The sequence below is a fragment of the Narcine bancroftii genome, chromosome 1 (assembly GCF_036971445.1).
Source record: "Narcine bancroftii isolate sNarBan1 chromosome 1, sNarBan1.hap1, whole genome shotgun sequence".
Classification (NCBI taxonomy): domain Eukaryota; kingdom Metazoa; phylum Chordata; class Chondrichthyes; order Torpediniformes; family Narcinidae; genus Narcine; species Narcine bancroftii.
In genome coordinates, this window is record NC_091469.1 from 277,059,800 (window position 1) to 277,074,951 (window position 15,152).

The 15,152-nt window shown below is 39.2% G+C and overlaps 1 protein-coding gene across 9 annotated transcripts in view; it reads left to right on the top strand.

Annotated features, from left to right (window-relative positions):
• Positions 1 to 15,152, top strand: part of sbf2 (SET binding factor 2) — a 446,331-nt gene that overhangs the window by 321,767 nt on the left and 109,412 nt on the right. For all 9 annotated transcript variants that reach the window (XR_011345382.1, XR_011345383.1, XR_011345385.1 and 6 more), the window contains 2 exons: positions 6,314 to 6,484; positions 7,291 to 7,553. Coding sequence is in view for 5 of the 9 variants with exons in the window: in XM_069900054.1 (XP_069756155.1) it covers positions 6,314 to 6,484; positions 7,291 to 7,553 (434 nt within the window). In the remaining 4 variants the exon portion in view is untranslated. The remainder of the gene's footprint in view (positions 1 to 6,313; positions 6,485 to 7,290; positions 7,554 to 15,152) is intronic.

A 15,152-nucleotide genomic window follows, 5' to 3' on the forward strand; every position in this document is an offset into this window, starting at 1 on the left:
GAGAGCTCGCCATATAACACGATCTTGGGAAGGCGATGGTCCTCCATTCTGGAGACGTGACCCACCCAGCGCAGCTGGATCTTCAGCAGCGTGGACTCGATGCTGTCGACCTCTGCCATCTCGAGTACTTCGACGTTAGGGATGAAAGCGCTCCAATGGATGTTGAGGATGGAGCGGAGACAACGCTGAACCCTTCTCCATTAACAATGGCGTGAAGCAAGGCTGTGTTCTCGCACCAACCCTCTTTTCAATCTTCTTCAGCATGATGCTGAACCAAGCCATGAAAGACCCCAACAATGAAGACGCTGTTTACATCCGGTACCGCACGGAAAGGTCATATTATACTCCTGATATCTATCTGTGATTATGACTTTTTTGCCCTAGTTTGTTATTTTAAATTATATTCAATTTGTGAGGGTTTTTATGTTCTTCATTCTTAACTGTGTTATATTTAAAGAATCTATAAAATGCTTGTGGATCTGTAAAGTTAATTTACCATGAAGAGAAAGCAAAAAAATGTGTTTGGAATTGTTATTCTAGATGCTTGCACTTTTATGGAAAGATTGGTGTCCAACACTGGAAATCTGCAGCCGTCCAATAGAAAAGTGAAATTTTTGGCTCAACTTTTATCATCTTTGATTTATGACCTGTAATTCTAGACTTAAATGCATAATTTACTTGTTATATATGTATCAGATGTTTAATATTGTTTTATCACAATTTACACTTGACCATTGACACTTGACCATTGTCACTATAACTTAACCGTAAATTGACCAGAGAAATTCATGGAACCATTAAACATCTATTCAAAAATTGCAAATTATAAATCCATTTTCCACTCTGCTCCATTCCCCTACCTTCTCCCTGATATCCTGACTATTCAGATACCTATCAATCTTTGCCTGAAAAGTACCAATGACCTTGATTCCACAGCTGCCCATGGCAGTAAATTGCCACTCTCTGGCAAAAGAAATTCTTCCACATCTCTGTTTAAATAAGCAGCCTTCAATACTGAAGTTGTGCCCTCTCATCCTTGACTCCTCTATCATGGGAACGAACTATGCCACTTCTACTCTACCCAAGCCTTTCAACATTCAAAAATGCTTCTATGAGGTCCCAAGGAGTACAGTCCAAAAGCAGTCAAACATTCCACATATGCTTATCTCTTCGTTCCAGGAATCATTCTTATGCATCTTCTCTGAACCCTCTCCAATGCCAGCACATTCTTCCTTAAATAAGGAGCCCAAAACTGTACCCCATACTCCAAGTGAAGCCTCACCAATGCCTTATAAAGCCTCAACATCACATCCCTACTCTTATATCCTATTCCTCCAGGTTTGAATTCCAATATTGCATTTGCCTTCTTCACCATCTACTTAACCTGCCTGTTAACCTTTAGGGTATCCTTCATGAGGACTTCCAAGTCCCTTTGCACCTCTGAACATCTTGTAAGCATGGCTGGATGAGAAGAACAGGATGATACCAAAGAAACCTCTGTGTTTTCCTGATGAGCGGCCCCTCTGCATAGCCGCGGCCGGGGTGAAGAGAATCCTGTCCAAGGTGAACTCATACAATGCGCCAGCATCAGGCAACATACCTGGTCGGGTACTGAAGAACTGTGGAAACTAATTGACAGAGGTCTTCGTGGACATCTTCAACACCTCATACCAACTGTCCATCATTCCCACAGGGTTCAAGACAACCTTCATCATCGCAATAACAGGCCTCAATGACTACCACCCCATGTCACTGACCTCCATCATTATGAAATGCTTCGAATGTTAGATGATGAAATACATCAAAGAACACTTCCTAGAGACATTGGATCCTTTTTAATTTGCCGATAGAAGAAACTGTTCCACAGATGATGCTATAGTCTTGTCATTTTACTCTGTCCTGACCCCCTAGAGAACAATGCATCATACTCCTGGCTGCCGTTCATTTAACATGATCATTCCCTAGAGCCTGGTGGAGAAACTGTCCTTTCTGGGACTCAACACTCCTCTCTGTAACTGGATTCTGGACTTCCTAACAGAAAAACCACAGTGTGCCAGGGTCAGTACCAGAACCCACACTCTGAGCATTGACATACCTCAAGGCTGTGAGCTCAGCCTACTCCTGTTCACGCTACTGACCCATGAATGCATCACCAGATTCAGCTCCAGTGGTGTCATCAAGTTTATAGATGACACAATAATTGGTCTCATCACCAACAACGAAGAGTTGCACTAGAGAGAAGAGGTGCAAAATCTCGTGAAATGGTATGAGAATAACAGTCTGAGTCTCTATGTGGACAAGACGAAAGTGATGATTGTGGACTTCAGGAGGACCAGGAATGACCACCCTCCTCTGCACAGCAACAGTTCTGTAGTAGAGAGAGTGGAGATCACCAAGTTCCTTGCAGTTCACTTAACGAATGATCTATGTGCACACTTCTTTTGTCAGGAAGGCGCATCAGTGCCTTCCTGAGAAAACTGAAGTGGGCAAGGCTTCCTTCTGTAGGAGCTCTATCAAGAGCATCCAGGCTGGCTGCCTCACAGTGTGGTATGGTTCCTGCTCTCATGGGGGAAGAAATAGAGAAACATCAGAGCAAGCACCATCAGGCTGATGAACAGCTTCTTCCCATGGACATAGAGAATGCTGAATGATCAAAGGAACTGATCACACTAACCATTCGAGACTCTCATATTCGAGAAACAATATCTATTTATTTGTTTGGATAAAATGCTTGTTCTGCATATGTATAATTTGTATGTATTTGAGTTATGTCTTGTTGTCTGGCTGAGTGTTTTGCACCGAGGACCAGAGAACACTGTTTTGCCAGGTTGTACTTGTACAAACAGATGACAATAAACTTGACCTGAATTGTCTCCCCATCCAAAGTGCATGACAATTTCCAACATTGTATTTCATTTGCCACTTCTCTGCCTATTCTCCTAACCTACCAAATTCTCTCTGCAGCCTCTCCATTTCCTCATCACAACCTGCCCATCCCCCTATCTTTGTATGATCTGCAAATTTAGCCACAAAGCCATTTATTCCGTAATCCAAATCATTAACATACAATGAAAAAAATAAGTGGCCCCAACACTAACCCCTATGGTGCACCTCTGGTAACAAGTAGCCAACCAGAATAGAATCCCTTTATCTCCATTCTGTTTCATGCTGATCAGCTAATGCTCTACCCATGCAAGTATCTTTCCTGTAATTCCATGGCTCTTATGTGTGACCCCTTGAAAGTCCATATGTACAACTTCCACTGCATGTCCTTTGTCTAGACTGCTTGTGGTTTCCTAAAACAATTGCAGTAGGTTTGTCAGGCAAGATTTTCCCTGAAGGAAACCATGCTGACTTCGGCCTCTCTTGTCATGCACCTCCATGTACTTCATAACCTCATCCAAACAGGAAAAGAGATGAAGTCCTGCAAAGAGACAAGTGAAAAGGCAGGTCCTCTTGGTTTGTAATCCCAGGATTACTCTGTCATGAGCCAATGGGGCAAGGATTAGTTAAAAGCATGGCTAAGACAAGGCTTCATGAGGGGTTACCCAGTGAGAACTTAGAAATAATAAGTGGGTGATCTTTTTGATGGTTTGTATTATAGGTTCCTCAATGATCAGTGGAAAGTAGATCTGCAACTATGTAGGGAGGTCGCAGCCACTATTGGAATAATAGGATCATACTAGTAGATGATTTCAGCTACCCTCACAGGGCAAGGGGTTTGAAGTTAAAAATTGTTTCATAAAAATATAGATGTGCTGACCAGAGAGGGAGCAACACTGGACTTCCTTGGGAAACACAACAGGGCAAGTGACTGAGGTGTCAGTTGAGGAGTGCTTTGGCACCAGTGACCATAACTTTATGTTTAAAAATAATTATGGATAAAGATTGATCTGGTCCACAAATTAAAGTCCTGAATGGCGGAAGGCCAATTCTGATAGCATTATACAAGAACATGCAAAGCAAGAATGGGAGCAACTGTTAGCAGATAAAGGGAAGTCTAGCATGTGAAACTCTTTTAAACGAGAGATGGGTGAATTTAGAGTGAAGGATGAGGCTGGCAAGATTAGAGAACTCTGGATGACAGAGATATTGAGGCACTGGTCAAGAAAAGGAAGACAGCATTTTGGTGTGGACAGGTAAGATCAAATGAATCTCTTGAGGAGTATAGATGTTGGAGTTCACTGAAGAAAGAATTCAGGAGGGCAAAGAGTAGACATGAGAAGGCTCTGACATAAATTAAAGAAGGATCAAAAGAGACTACAAGTTTATTATGATAAAGGAGTAACCCAGGAGAGAATAAGGTGCCTTATGTGGAACAACAAGAAATAGGTGAGGTTCTAAATAACTATTTATCTGGAGAAAGACATAGATGCAAGGGAATTTGGGGAAGAAAAAAATGAAATCTTGGAAGAGTCCATATTTCAGCAGAGAGGTACTGGAGGTCTTAAAAGCATAAATGTAGATAAATATATAGGACGTGATCAAATGATCAGAGGCTTGAAAATCTTGGAAAGAAATTGCAGGAACCCTGGAAGAAAAGTCCTTTTCATTGTTAGGCACGAGTGAAATGCTGGAAAAATGGGAACATGGCTAATGTTGGGCCTTTATTTTAAAAAGACTGCAAGGACACAGTTTGGTGAGCTTAACATCGCATGTGGGTAACTTATAAGAGGGGTTTCTGAGGCACAAGGTCCTCATGCATTTGGAAAGGCAAAGGTTTTTATTTTGATTTTGATCCATTATGTGATAAATGTAAAAATCTTTGAGGCCTCTCTGATTCATATGTTTTGGGAATATCCAAAACTAAAAGAATTTTGGGAACAATTCTTCCAAACTTTATCAGAGATTCTTAGGATAAAATTGGAACCATGCCCTTTTATTGCTTTGTTTGGCTATACTCTAGAAGAAAATATTTCCTTGAACTTAATTCAAAAAAGAATAGTAGCTTTTATTTCATTAATAGCCAGACGAACAATTTTAATGAAATGGGAAAAAAGCCTAGCACCAACTCATATGCAATGAGCACAGGATATTATGTTTTGCTTGAGTTTGGAGAAAATTAGATATAACATTAAAAAAATCAAGATTGAATTTGACAAGATATGGGGCCCATTCATGGACTATTATCAAAATTTAAATACATAGGCAGGGGTACTCTGAGGGTTTCCTGTCCAATGTCCGGGAGCCAAGAATCGATTCTTTACGTATTATTTGCTGGTGACCATGTTTAGTGGGAGGGGTAAGGTTAAAATGTGGGGTGTTTTTCTTTTTCTTTTCCATTATAAGTAGAAGAGATTAGTTCAATTAGATAACCAACAATGAATATGCCGTAATATTAGAATATAAGGTGAAGTTTTTATAAGGGAATTTCTACTTTATTGGAGTATTGTATATGAGACAGTGTATAAATCACTTATGATTCATATTCTGTATTACATTATATAAAAGTTATGTAGCTAATATGTAGACAATTTATAACGTGTTCTCTCTACCAAATCAATAAAAATATTTTAAAAAGAAGGGAAAGTCAAGGACTGATAAGGGATGGCCAGTATGGCTTTGTACATGGGAAATCGTCTATCATGAATTAGTCTTAGTTTTTTGAAGAGTTGACCAAGAAAAATTGAAGATGGCAAGGTAGTAACACATAGCTTTTTCAAGCTCCTATATGGTAGGCTAGACTGGGTTAGATTGCATGGGATTTAGGGTGAGCTGGGCCCAAATGGATATGGAATTGGCTTGATGGTAGGAATCATTGGGTTATGTTGGAAAGTTGCCAGTCATATTGGAGGGCTCCAACCAGTGATGTGCCATAGAGTTTGGTGCTGGGTCCATTGTTGTTTGTCATCTAGTCAGGTCACAGGCCCTTTTGATCCACAAGCCCCAACACCTAATTATGCATAATTGACCTGCAACCCAAGTATATTTTGAAAGGTGGAAGGAAACTGGAGCAGATGGAGGAAACCCACACAGACATGGGGAGAATGAACAAACGCCTTGCAGACAGCACCGGATACGAACCCTGGTTTCTGGCTCTGTAAAAGCATTGCACTAACCACTACACCAACCTTGTCGTCCACGGATTTTGACGCAAAATTCTACTAGCCATCAAAAGCAAATGTTTTGGAATATATTGGCCTTTTTTTCTGATTTGATTTGTCATATAAATGTTGATGAATAAACTGAATTGAATTGTGCATGATTCCACTGATATGAAATGATGATGCCTACTTAACACTATTGTGTATACAAGCTATCTGAGAACAATTCTTATACTGGTAAATAACAGAACTATTTTTGATTATTTCAGAAATTGGCAACAGGTGTCAACCAGTTTGCCTATACATGTGTACAAGACCATCATGTTTGGGCAAACCAACAATTTTGGGAAGCTACATTCTACAATGATGTGCAGAGTCAAATTCGAGCGCTCTACCTCACCTCTATAAATGAAAATTTTATGTCCAATTTCAAGGAAAAGGTAATTTCTGATATTAATAACCTTTGTTCTGAACTGCTGGATCTATTCATATCCAAACCATTCCATTTAGCACAATGATAGCCCTTCACAACATGAGGTTATCTCCACATGTATTGCACCTTGATCACCGTATGGTCATTTGCTTCATCAGCAATAATGAGTAAATAGTGTTGCCTTACAAAACTTCCAAGTTACCATATTTACTGTTGTCAAAATGATTTAAACCTTTAATCAATTTGGCTTAAGGCAAGTGATTTAATTTTATCTCAGATAGTCTTCTCTCCTCCCTCCACGTTTTGTTTCTTGTGTGTTAAGTTTCTCTAACTTTTATGTAGAATCACATTTGAGGTTCAGATATTAAGGAAATATTCACAAAAAGATCATAGCTTTCTTTATGTTATCATTGAACCTCATTGTGTTGCTTACCTCTGGCATGTGCTAATACTGCTAGCTATTTAAGATGCCGTGAAGTAACTTGGGTCATTGCAAATTAAATATAACAGAAATGTTTCAGAATGAATCCTGTGATAGAACCTGATTACTTACAGTATTTGTCCCAGGAAGATTTTTTGTGAAATATATTCGGAAAGGTCTTTCAGGAGTATTTTATCTTATGTTTCTATCTTTGTTTTGCTTCTACATATCCTACATGCCTTTCAATATTATCGCATTGTAATACTTCAGTCAATATACTTCAGTCTATCTGTAGCTCATATATATGTCCAGCCTTTACAAAAGGCATACATGCAAGAATAAAACCTGAAAGAGAAAATACGAGCTGCTGTTCTCGGTTTTGTTTATTGTAGGATAAAGATATGCTACCAGTTGAACATGAGAAAACAGTCATGGACATTGCAGCAGAACAATTGCGTTTATGGCCAACACTGCAGAAAGAGAAACAGCAGGAGCTGGAGAAAGGAGAAGAAAACACTGTGTTTAGCCAAGCCATTCATTATGCCCAACTCATGGTATATTTGTTAGTTCCTTTGGACACGAGCAAAAACAAATTACTTCGAAGTGCGACAACAGGAGACTGGGAAAGTGGGAGTAATAGCTTTGTTACTAACAGGTTTGTATAAAGTCATGTTAAATATTTGAATGTCACCCTTCCCTTTTTTCATTGTTTAAAATTTTAGAGAATTACAATAAATATTTTAGTGAGAATGTTGTTATATTATAGTAGAATCCCCATTATTCAGCACCTTCAGGGAGCGCAGATGCCAGAAATGCAAATTTTCTGGTTGACTGAGACTCATTCTTCCAATGCCTAACTAATGCACCTGGATTAAGAATACACTGTTTAAAAGACAAAAGGCAGTGCAAAATGTAAAGTTTTTTTTTAAAAATCAGTATTGTAGTCTTTAATTATGTTGTTCACTTTAATCAAGTAATTCCTGTAACTTACAAAATTTAAATTTAAATTCAAACACCGGTTGCTGGCATTATAAGTGTCACACTAACCACTAAGCTAACAGTGCTCCTGTCATAATTAACCCTGTTCCCCCATGTGTACAGATAAAATCTTATTAAATATACTTAATACTAATAAAAATAAAGACTTGCTAGGCAAGGATAGGGAGACATTTTTGGAGAGTCGCCCCAGTGGCGAGCGGTATCAGCTAGCTCTTCATCCTGGGTATGCCATTTCATTCCACTGCAACTTTATTGAAACTTAATTCGAACGCCTGCTGCGGGCAGGGCACGACTGGGGTGCTCCGCTGGCTAAATGTTTGCTCCCATCTTCACCAAGGCAGCCCAACTCACTTCCACACATGTCCTGGTCAGGCCCTTGCTGCCACCTGACTCGCCTCCACACAAGTGTCCAGGTCAGGCCCTCGGCGCACCTTTCTTGCACTGACAACCTGACTTACCTCCACACAAGTGTCCCGGTCAGGCACAAAGCGCAATCAAACCCACTTCCATGTCAGTGTCGTGGTCAGGCCATCGGCACAACCCGATTCACCTTGATGCAGGTGTCCCAGTCAGGCCCTCGGTCCACTCTCCTCATGCTGACAACCTGGTTCACCTCCTCACAATGGCGACATCGAAAAGAATGTGCATGCACTGTGGGGCATTGTTAGTTCAGCAGGAAAAACCTGCGCGTGTCCAATGAAGTCTCAGTGTGGGGTCCATCCACACAGTCCTATTGGTTCAAAACTATTTATTTCCTTTGGGTTTTCTTTTTGCTGGCTGTTTAAGTATCTGGTTGATTGAATTCCAGATAATGGGAATTCTATTGTAGTTTATTTTATTGATGATTAAATGCACATTAAAACAGAAAATATCATTAAGAGTTTAGAACAAATGCAAAAAATAATATAAAATTTTGACATGTAGTTTCAACCATAGTTTCAAAGAAAAATGTTGGAAAATTGATAATCTCTCTGTTACCTGAAATAGTTTATGTTTAACTATCAGAGCCAAATACTAGCTGCAGACTTTGATGTATTATGATCATTTGTAAATCAACAGAAAATGAAAGCATTTATACAAATATAGCATGAGTTTAAACTAGATCTTGATCCATAAGCAGTGTAGCAATATAAAGGCCTTCTGAACATACAAATTAGGAGCAGGACCTGGTCATTTGGCATATCCATTCACATAGATTGTTTCAGATCCATTATTTTGCACTATTCCCATGTCTCTTGATTCTCTTGCTGTCCAGAAATCTGTAAATTAATGTTTTGAATATGACCTTCAGAATCAAATAGTTTCATTTTTAAAGATACTTTGAAAATATTATGGACTGAAGACTTGTATTTAATTGTAAAACACCTACTAATTCTGCAGAGGTAATACTGTACTTGATTTATTCAGCAATGAATTTGCTGTTCTCCTTGTGTACTATTTTATGTGTTTTCAGATCTCCCAGAATTACGAGCTGATTCATTTTTTCATCTAAAAAGCTTATTTTTAATCTCTCCTCTTCAGATATTTGAAATTATATTCCACATGCAGATGAATGACTAAGGTGGTCAAAACTTGTGTTAGCTTTCTGAGGACCTATTTTGATATTTAATTTTATAATTATTATCTTGTGCTCATTTAATATTTTGTGATCTGCGTGTCATTCATTGGCTGATTTGATTTTTTTTACTTTGTCATCTTAAAAAATTTATTTTCATTAAAAAAGACCAGCATTTGGAATGACAGTTAACACTTCTCCAAAGCTGTGTACAATATCTCAATGTTGTGCTGGACTGAACTGTTTCCCAAAGTTGAAGGTTAAATTTGAAACTCACTGGGCCATCCTGTATCTCACCTTCCTGAGAGAGGAAGAGAAGTGGTTGTTTGCACATTATTTTCCACTGTGTTATGCAGCGTGTTTATCTTGGCGTGCTGTACATGAACAAGATTAAATTGGAATGTTGCACATCACTTACTGAACTTGAAGTTTTCAAGATCAAAGGTTGGCCATGTCAACTTTTTTGGTCTGTTTATGATGCTAGTAATAGAACTCATCTCTGATTCTGGAACTGCTCGTAAGATTTGCAAAGCAAGAAGTTCAGACAATTATTTTATTCAACTTAACAGCATTCAAAATTAAACAGAGAGCATAAAGCATGACAGCACAGGAACGGGCTAAAGTTCTGCTGCTTGCATCTGATATATCTTCCACCACGCCGTTCATATTTGTATGTTTATCTAGGTCTCTTAAATGCTACTGTTGCATCTGCTTCCACCACTACCTTTGGCAGCCCATTCCAGGCACCTATTGCTCTCCATGTAAAACTTTCTCCCCTTCACCATTAATGCATGTCCTCTCATGTGTAATGCTTTTACCCGGGGGAAAAGATTCTGACTGTCCAATGTATCAATGCCTCTCATGATTTTGTACCCCTCAGGTCACCCCTCTACCTGCTACACTTCAGAGAAAACAACCCAACTTTGTACAGCTTTTACATCCTTGCTAACCTTGAATATCCTCTATAATAAACAAATGCATTAGATAAATAGCTTTATTGTTTGGAATCAATAAAATTACTATCTATTGTAGTAATTGTGCATGCTTCATTTGTAAGTTACTTTTATTTTTTAATATAATCGATGTTGCAGTGACTTTTGTTAGCACAATAATTGTAGCTGAAATTGTGTCTGAAAACATGGCACATGACCTTTTTTTAAAAAATAAACAACATTGTAAATCTCTGTGGGAATTCATCTTCGTAACATAATCAAATAAAATCCTTATTAAGAAATCTTAAAAATTAAGTTTTCGTATGGGCTGATTTGAAATCCAATGGTCTTTTCATAATAGCATGACCTTGACTTAGAGCATGCTGAGCAGGAAATGTTTCACTTTAAAACCTGAAGAAATGACCATAAAGCAGGAAAAAAAAAGGAGCACACACAGCTGGCTGATGTACTCATTGCTATCCGCAGTATTCTCTGTTTTGAAATGTTGGTGATTCATTGCATTGTTACCTGTTTAAATTTTCTTTACATTTAATTTAGAGATACAGCGCATTAACAGGGCCTTCCACCCTGAGAGCCTGTGCCACCCACTTATACCCATGTGCCATCCCTATTATTAGCATATTCTCTCTAAAAACTTTTTGCCAGATATAACTAATATTGTTTGATAGTGAAGAAATTTGATGAGCCTTTCCATATTATTTTGTGACAAGATCTATAATTATGCATAAGGAATAGCAAAAGTGTGACTCCCAAAAGGACAATAATGGGAGAAGATATCATGGGAGCCTCGGCAGAGCAATATTAAGACATTAATATTATTATAGAAAAAGTACTGGAGAATTCTAAAAGAGATGGCTTCAAAGATGTTGATGAACTTTGTAGAACTGTCTTAAAGGATTAAAATAAAATTTAACTCTATTTACACAAGGGGGAAAGATCCAAAATACTGCTCTGTAGCTTAAAATCAGTTGTTGTAAAAATGTCAGATCCATTATTAAGGCTTCGTCATGGGGTAATTAATCAATCCTAAAATTATTAAATGGTCAGCATAGCCTTGTAAAAGTAAAATGTTTTGGATGGATTGAATTGAGGTGATTAAGGATATATCTTGCAGTATAGTCAAGAGAGAACTGATGGATGTAGTTTGAATTTTCAAAAGACTCGTTATGTCAGTAAAAGATTATATAAAATAAGCAGGAATAAACTGCAGACGCTGGAAATCAAAAATGTAACGAAAGTGCTGGAAATACTCAGGAAATCAGTCTGCCATCTATGGGAAGAGTTAGCATTTCAGGTCATGAGAACAAACACTTGTTTTTCTTTCTGACCCTCATTTTCACTTTTTATTTTAGCATGAATAATTGATTGCTTAAAGGAAGAAATCAAAGGGTAGGGAGAAATGGGATTTTAGTTTCATGAAATGCTACAAGTTGGGTGACAGGGATCTATATTGGGATCCTCTGATCTTTTCTTTGGTTTGGCTTCGCGGACGAAGATTTATGAAGGGGTATGTCCACGTCAACTGCAGGCTCGTTGGTGACTGACAAGTCCGATGCGGGACAGGCAGGCACGGTTGCAGCGGTTGCAAGGAAAAATTGGTTGGTTGGGGTTGGGTGTTGGGTTTTTCCTCCTTTGTCTTTTGTCAGTGAGGTGGGCTCTGCAGTCTTCTTCAAAGGAGGTTGCTGCCCGCCGAACTGTGAGGTGCCAAGATGCACAGTTGGAGGCGCTATCAGCCCACTGGCGGTGGTCAATGTGGCAGGCACCAAGAGATTTCTTTAAGCAGTCCTTGTACCTCTTCTTTGGTGCACCTCTGTCTCGGTGGCCAATGGAGAGCTCGCCATAGAACACAATCTTAGGAAGGCGATGGTCCTCCATTCTGGAGACGTGACCCACCCAGCGCAGTTGGGTCTTCAGCAGCGTGGATTCGATCCTTGCAGACTCTGCCAGCTCGAGTACTTCGATGTTGGTGATGAAGTCATTCCAATGAATGTTGAGGATGGAGCAGAGACAGCGCTGATGGAAGCGTTCTAGGAGCCGTAGGTGATGCCAGTAGAGGACCCATGATTCGGAGCCGAACAGGAGCGTGGGTATGACAACGGCTCTGTACACGCTGATCTTTCCTATTAAGGATTCTCCTTAATAGACTAATACCTAGTGTCGCCGAAAATGTCCTCCCAGAATCACAGTGTGGCTTTCGCGCAAACAGAGGAACTACTGACATGGTCTTTGCCCTCAGACAGCTCCAAGAAAAGTGCAGAGAACAAAACAAAGGACTCTACATCACCTTTGTTGACCTCACCATGAGCAGGAAAGGGCTTTGGCAAATACTAGAGCGCCTCGGATGCCCCCCCCCCCCAAGTTCCTCAACATGGTTATCCAACTGCTCAAAAACCAACAAGGTCGGGTCAGATACAGCAATGAGCTCTCCGAACCCTTCTCCATTGACAGCTGCGTGAAGCAAGGCTGCGTCCTCGCACCAACCCTCTTTACTATCTTCCTCAGCATGATGTTGAAACAAGCCATGAAAGACCTCAACAATGAAGACACTGTTTACATCCGGTACCGCACGGATGACAGTCTCTTCAATCTGAGGCGCCTGCAAGCTCACACCAAGACACAAGAGCAACTTGTCCATGAACTACTCTTTGGAGACGATGCCGCTTTAGTTGCCCATTTAGAGCTAACTCTTCAGCACTTGACGTCCTGTTTTGCGGAAACTGCCAAAATGTTTGGCCTGGAAGTCAGCCTGAAAAAAACTGAGGTCCTCCATCAGCCAGCTCCCCACCAAGACCACCAGCCCCCCCACATCTCTATCCGGCACACAGAACTCAAAACGGTCAACCAGTTTGCCTACCTCAGCTGCACCATTTCATCTCATGCAAGGATCGACAAAGAGATAGACAACAGACTCGCCAAGGCAAATAGCGCCTTTGGAAGACTACACAAAAGAGTCTGGAAAAACAACCACCTGAAGAAACACACAAAGGGATCCTCTGATATTGACTAAATAAATTGCTATCTGTGAAGAAAGAACAGTTGTGTAATGTATGCCCTTATGCTGATGGCACAGAACTGGATGGGAAAGTGAGCTGTAAGGAAGATGCAGAGTATCCAAAGGGAAGTAGATCAAAATAAGGAGTAAACAAGAGTATGTTTTAAAATGCAAGGTAACGCATATATTGTTTCTTTGGTAGAAAAAGAAAAAAATAGATGATCTTGTAAGGAATTAAAAACTGTTTTTAAATAAGGAGAAACTATGTATAGTTTTTCTGATTAATGAAATGGGAAGTTAAGCAAATAATTAATATTTGTGTAAGGCTTTCATGAAACCTCTTGAGGAGGACTGTGGATTTTGCTGTCTTTATCAGGAGACTGATACACTTGCCTTGACCTCGAGTGCTTTGCAAATTGGCCAGATGGTTTGCTGAGATGACTGGAGTGTAAATAATATTGAATTGAGAAAAATTAAGTAATCTCATTGAGATTTACATGATTCTTCAGGCGTCTGCCCACATTTTATCCATTCCTTGATGAAGGGCTCAAGCCCGAAACGTTGGTTATGTACCTTTATCTTTTTTTATATAAAGTACACTTTGACCTGCTAAGTTTCTCCAGCATTGTGTTTTTACTTCGACCACAGTGTCTGCAGTCTCTCAGATTTTGCTTCTGGGATGAATAGACAGGATAAATGCTGAGAGACTGTTTATTAATATAGAGCGTCCTGAGCTAAGGCTCTGCCTGAGGAAAAGGGAATGGCCATTTCAAAGAAATTTTAGCGATGAAGAGATTTACTTCTGTCGGATGGTTTCATGTGAAGTTCTTAACTTGTTGAGTATATTCAAAGCATATGTCAATAGATATTTGGGCATTAAGAATTGTACAACTTTGGGGATAGGCAGGAAAGTGGTCATGGATCACAAAATCTTAATGGGCCAAATTTTCTTCAATTATTTTGATTTGATTACCAGATGTGGCATCAATCGATGGGCTTTTTTTTTCTGAAAAACCTTTCTCATAGATTTCAAAATGATCACTTAAATTAATACTGGATCATATCAGCATTTCCACTCATAATTACAATTTCCACACTAATTACAATATATCAGCCTAAACAGGATTGAGTCATAGTTGAACTATGATAACAATATTAATGTCTTAATATTGCTCTGCCGAGGCTCCCATGATATCTTCTCCCATTATTGTCCTTTTGGGAGTCACACTTTTGCTATTCCTTATGCATAATTATAGATCTTGTCACAAAATCATATGGAAAGGCTCATCAAATTTCTTCACTATCAAACAATATTAGTTATATCTGGCAAAAAGTTTTTAGAAAATCCAAACTACATCCATCAGTTTTCTCTTGACTATACTGCAAGATATATCCTTAATCAGCTCAATTCAATCCATTCAAAACATTTTACCTTTACAAGGCTATGCTGACCATTTAATAATTTTAGGATTGATTAATTACCCCATGACGAAGCCTTAATAATGGATCTACCATCCAATTTGTTTTTCTGGGCCATTTTTGAATTTTGTTTGGTGGTTTTCTGCTGGATGATACACTTGTAGGTGATTTTGTTCCAATGCTGAAAGAATATAAACTATTTTCTTTAAAAAAAAACTGAGAAGGGATTGTACATCTGTGATTAGCCCAACAAACAGGTCTCTTAGTAGCCATAGAATAAATGCAGATCTCTAGCCTCAAGTGCAGTGCTGAACAAATTGCAGAGAACTTTGGCAC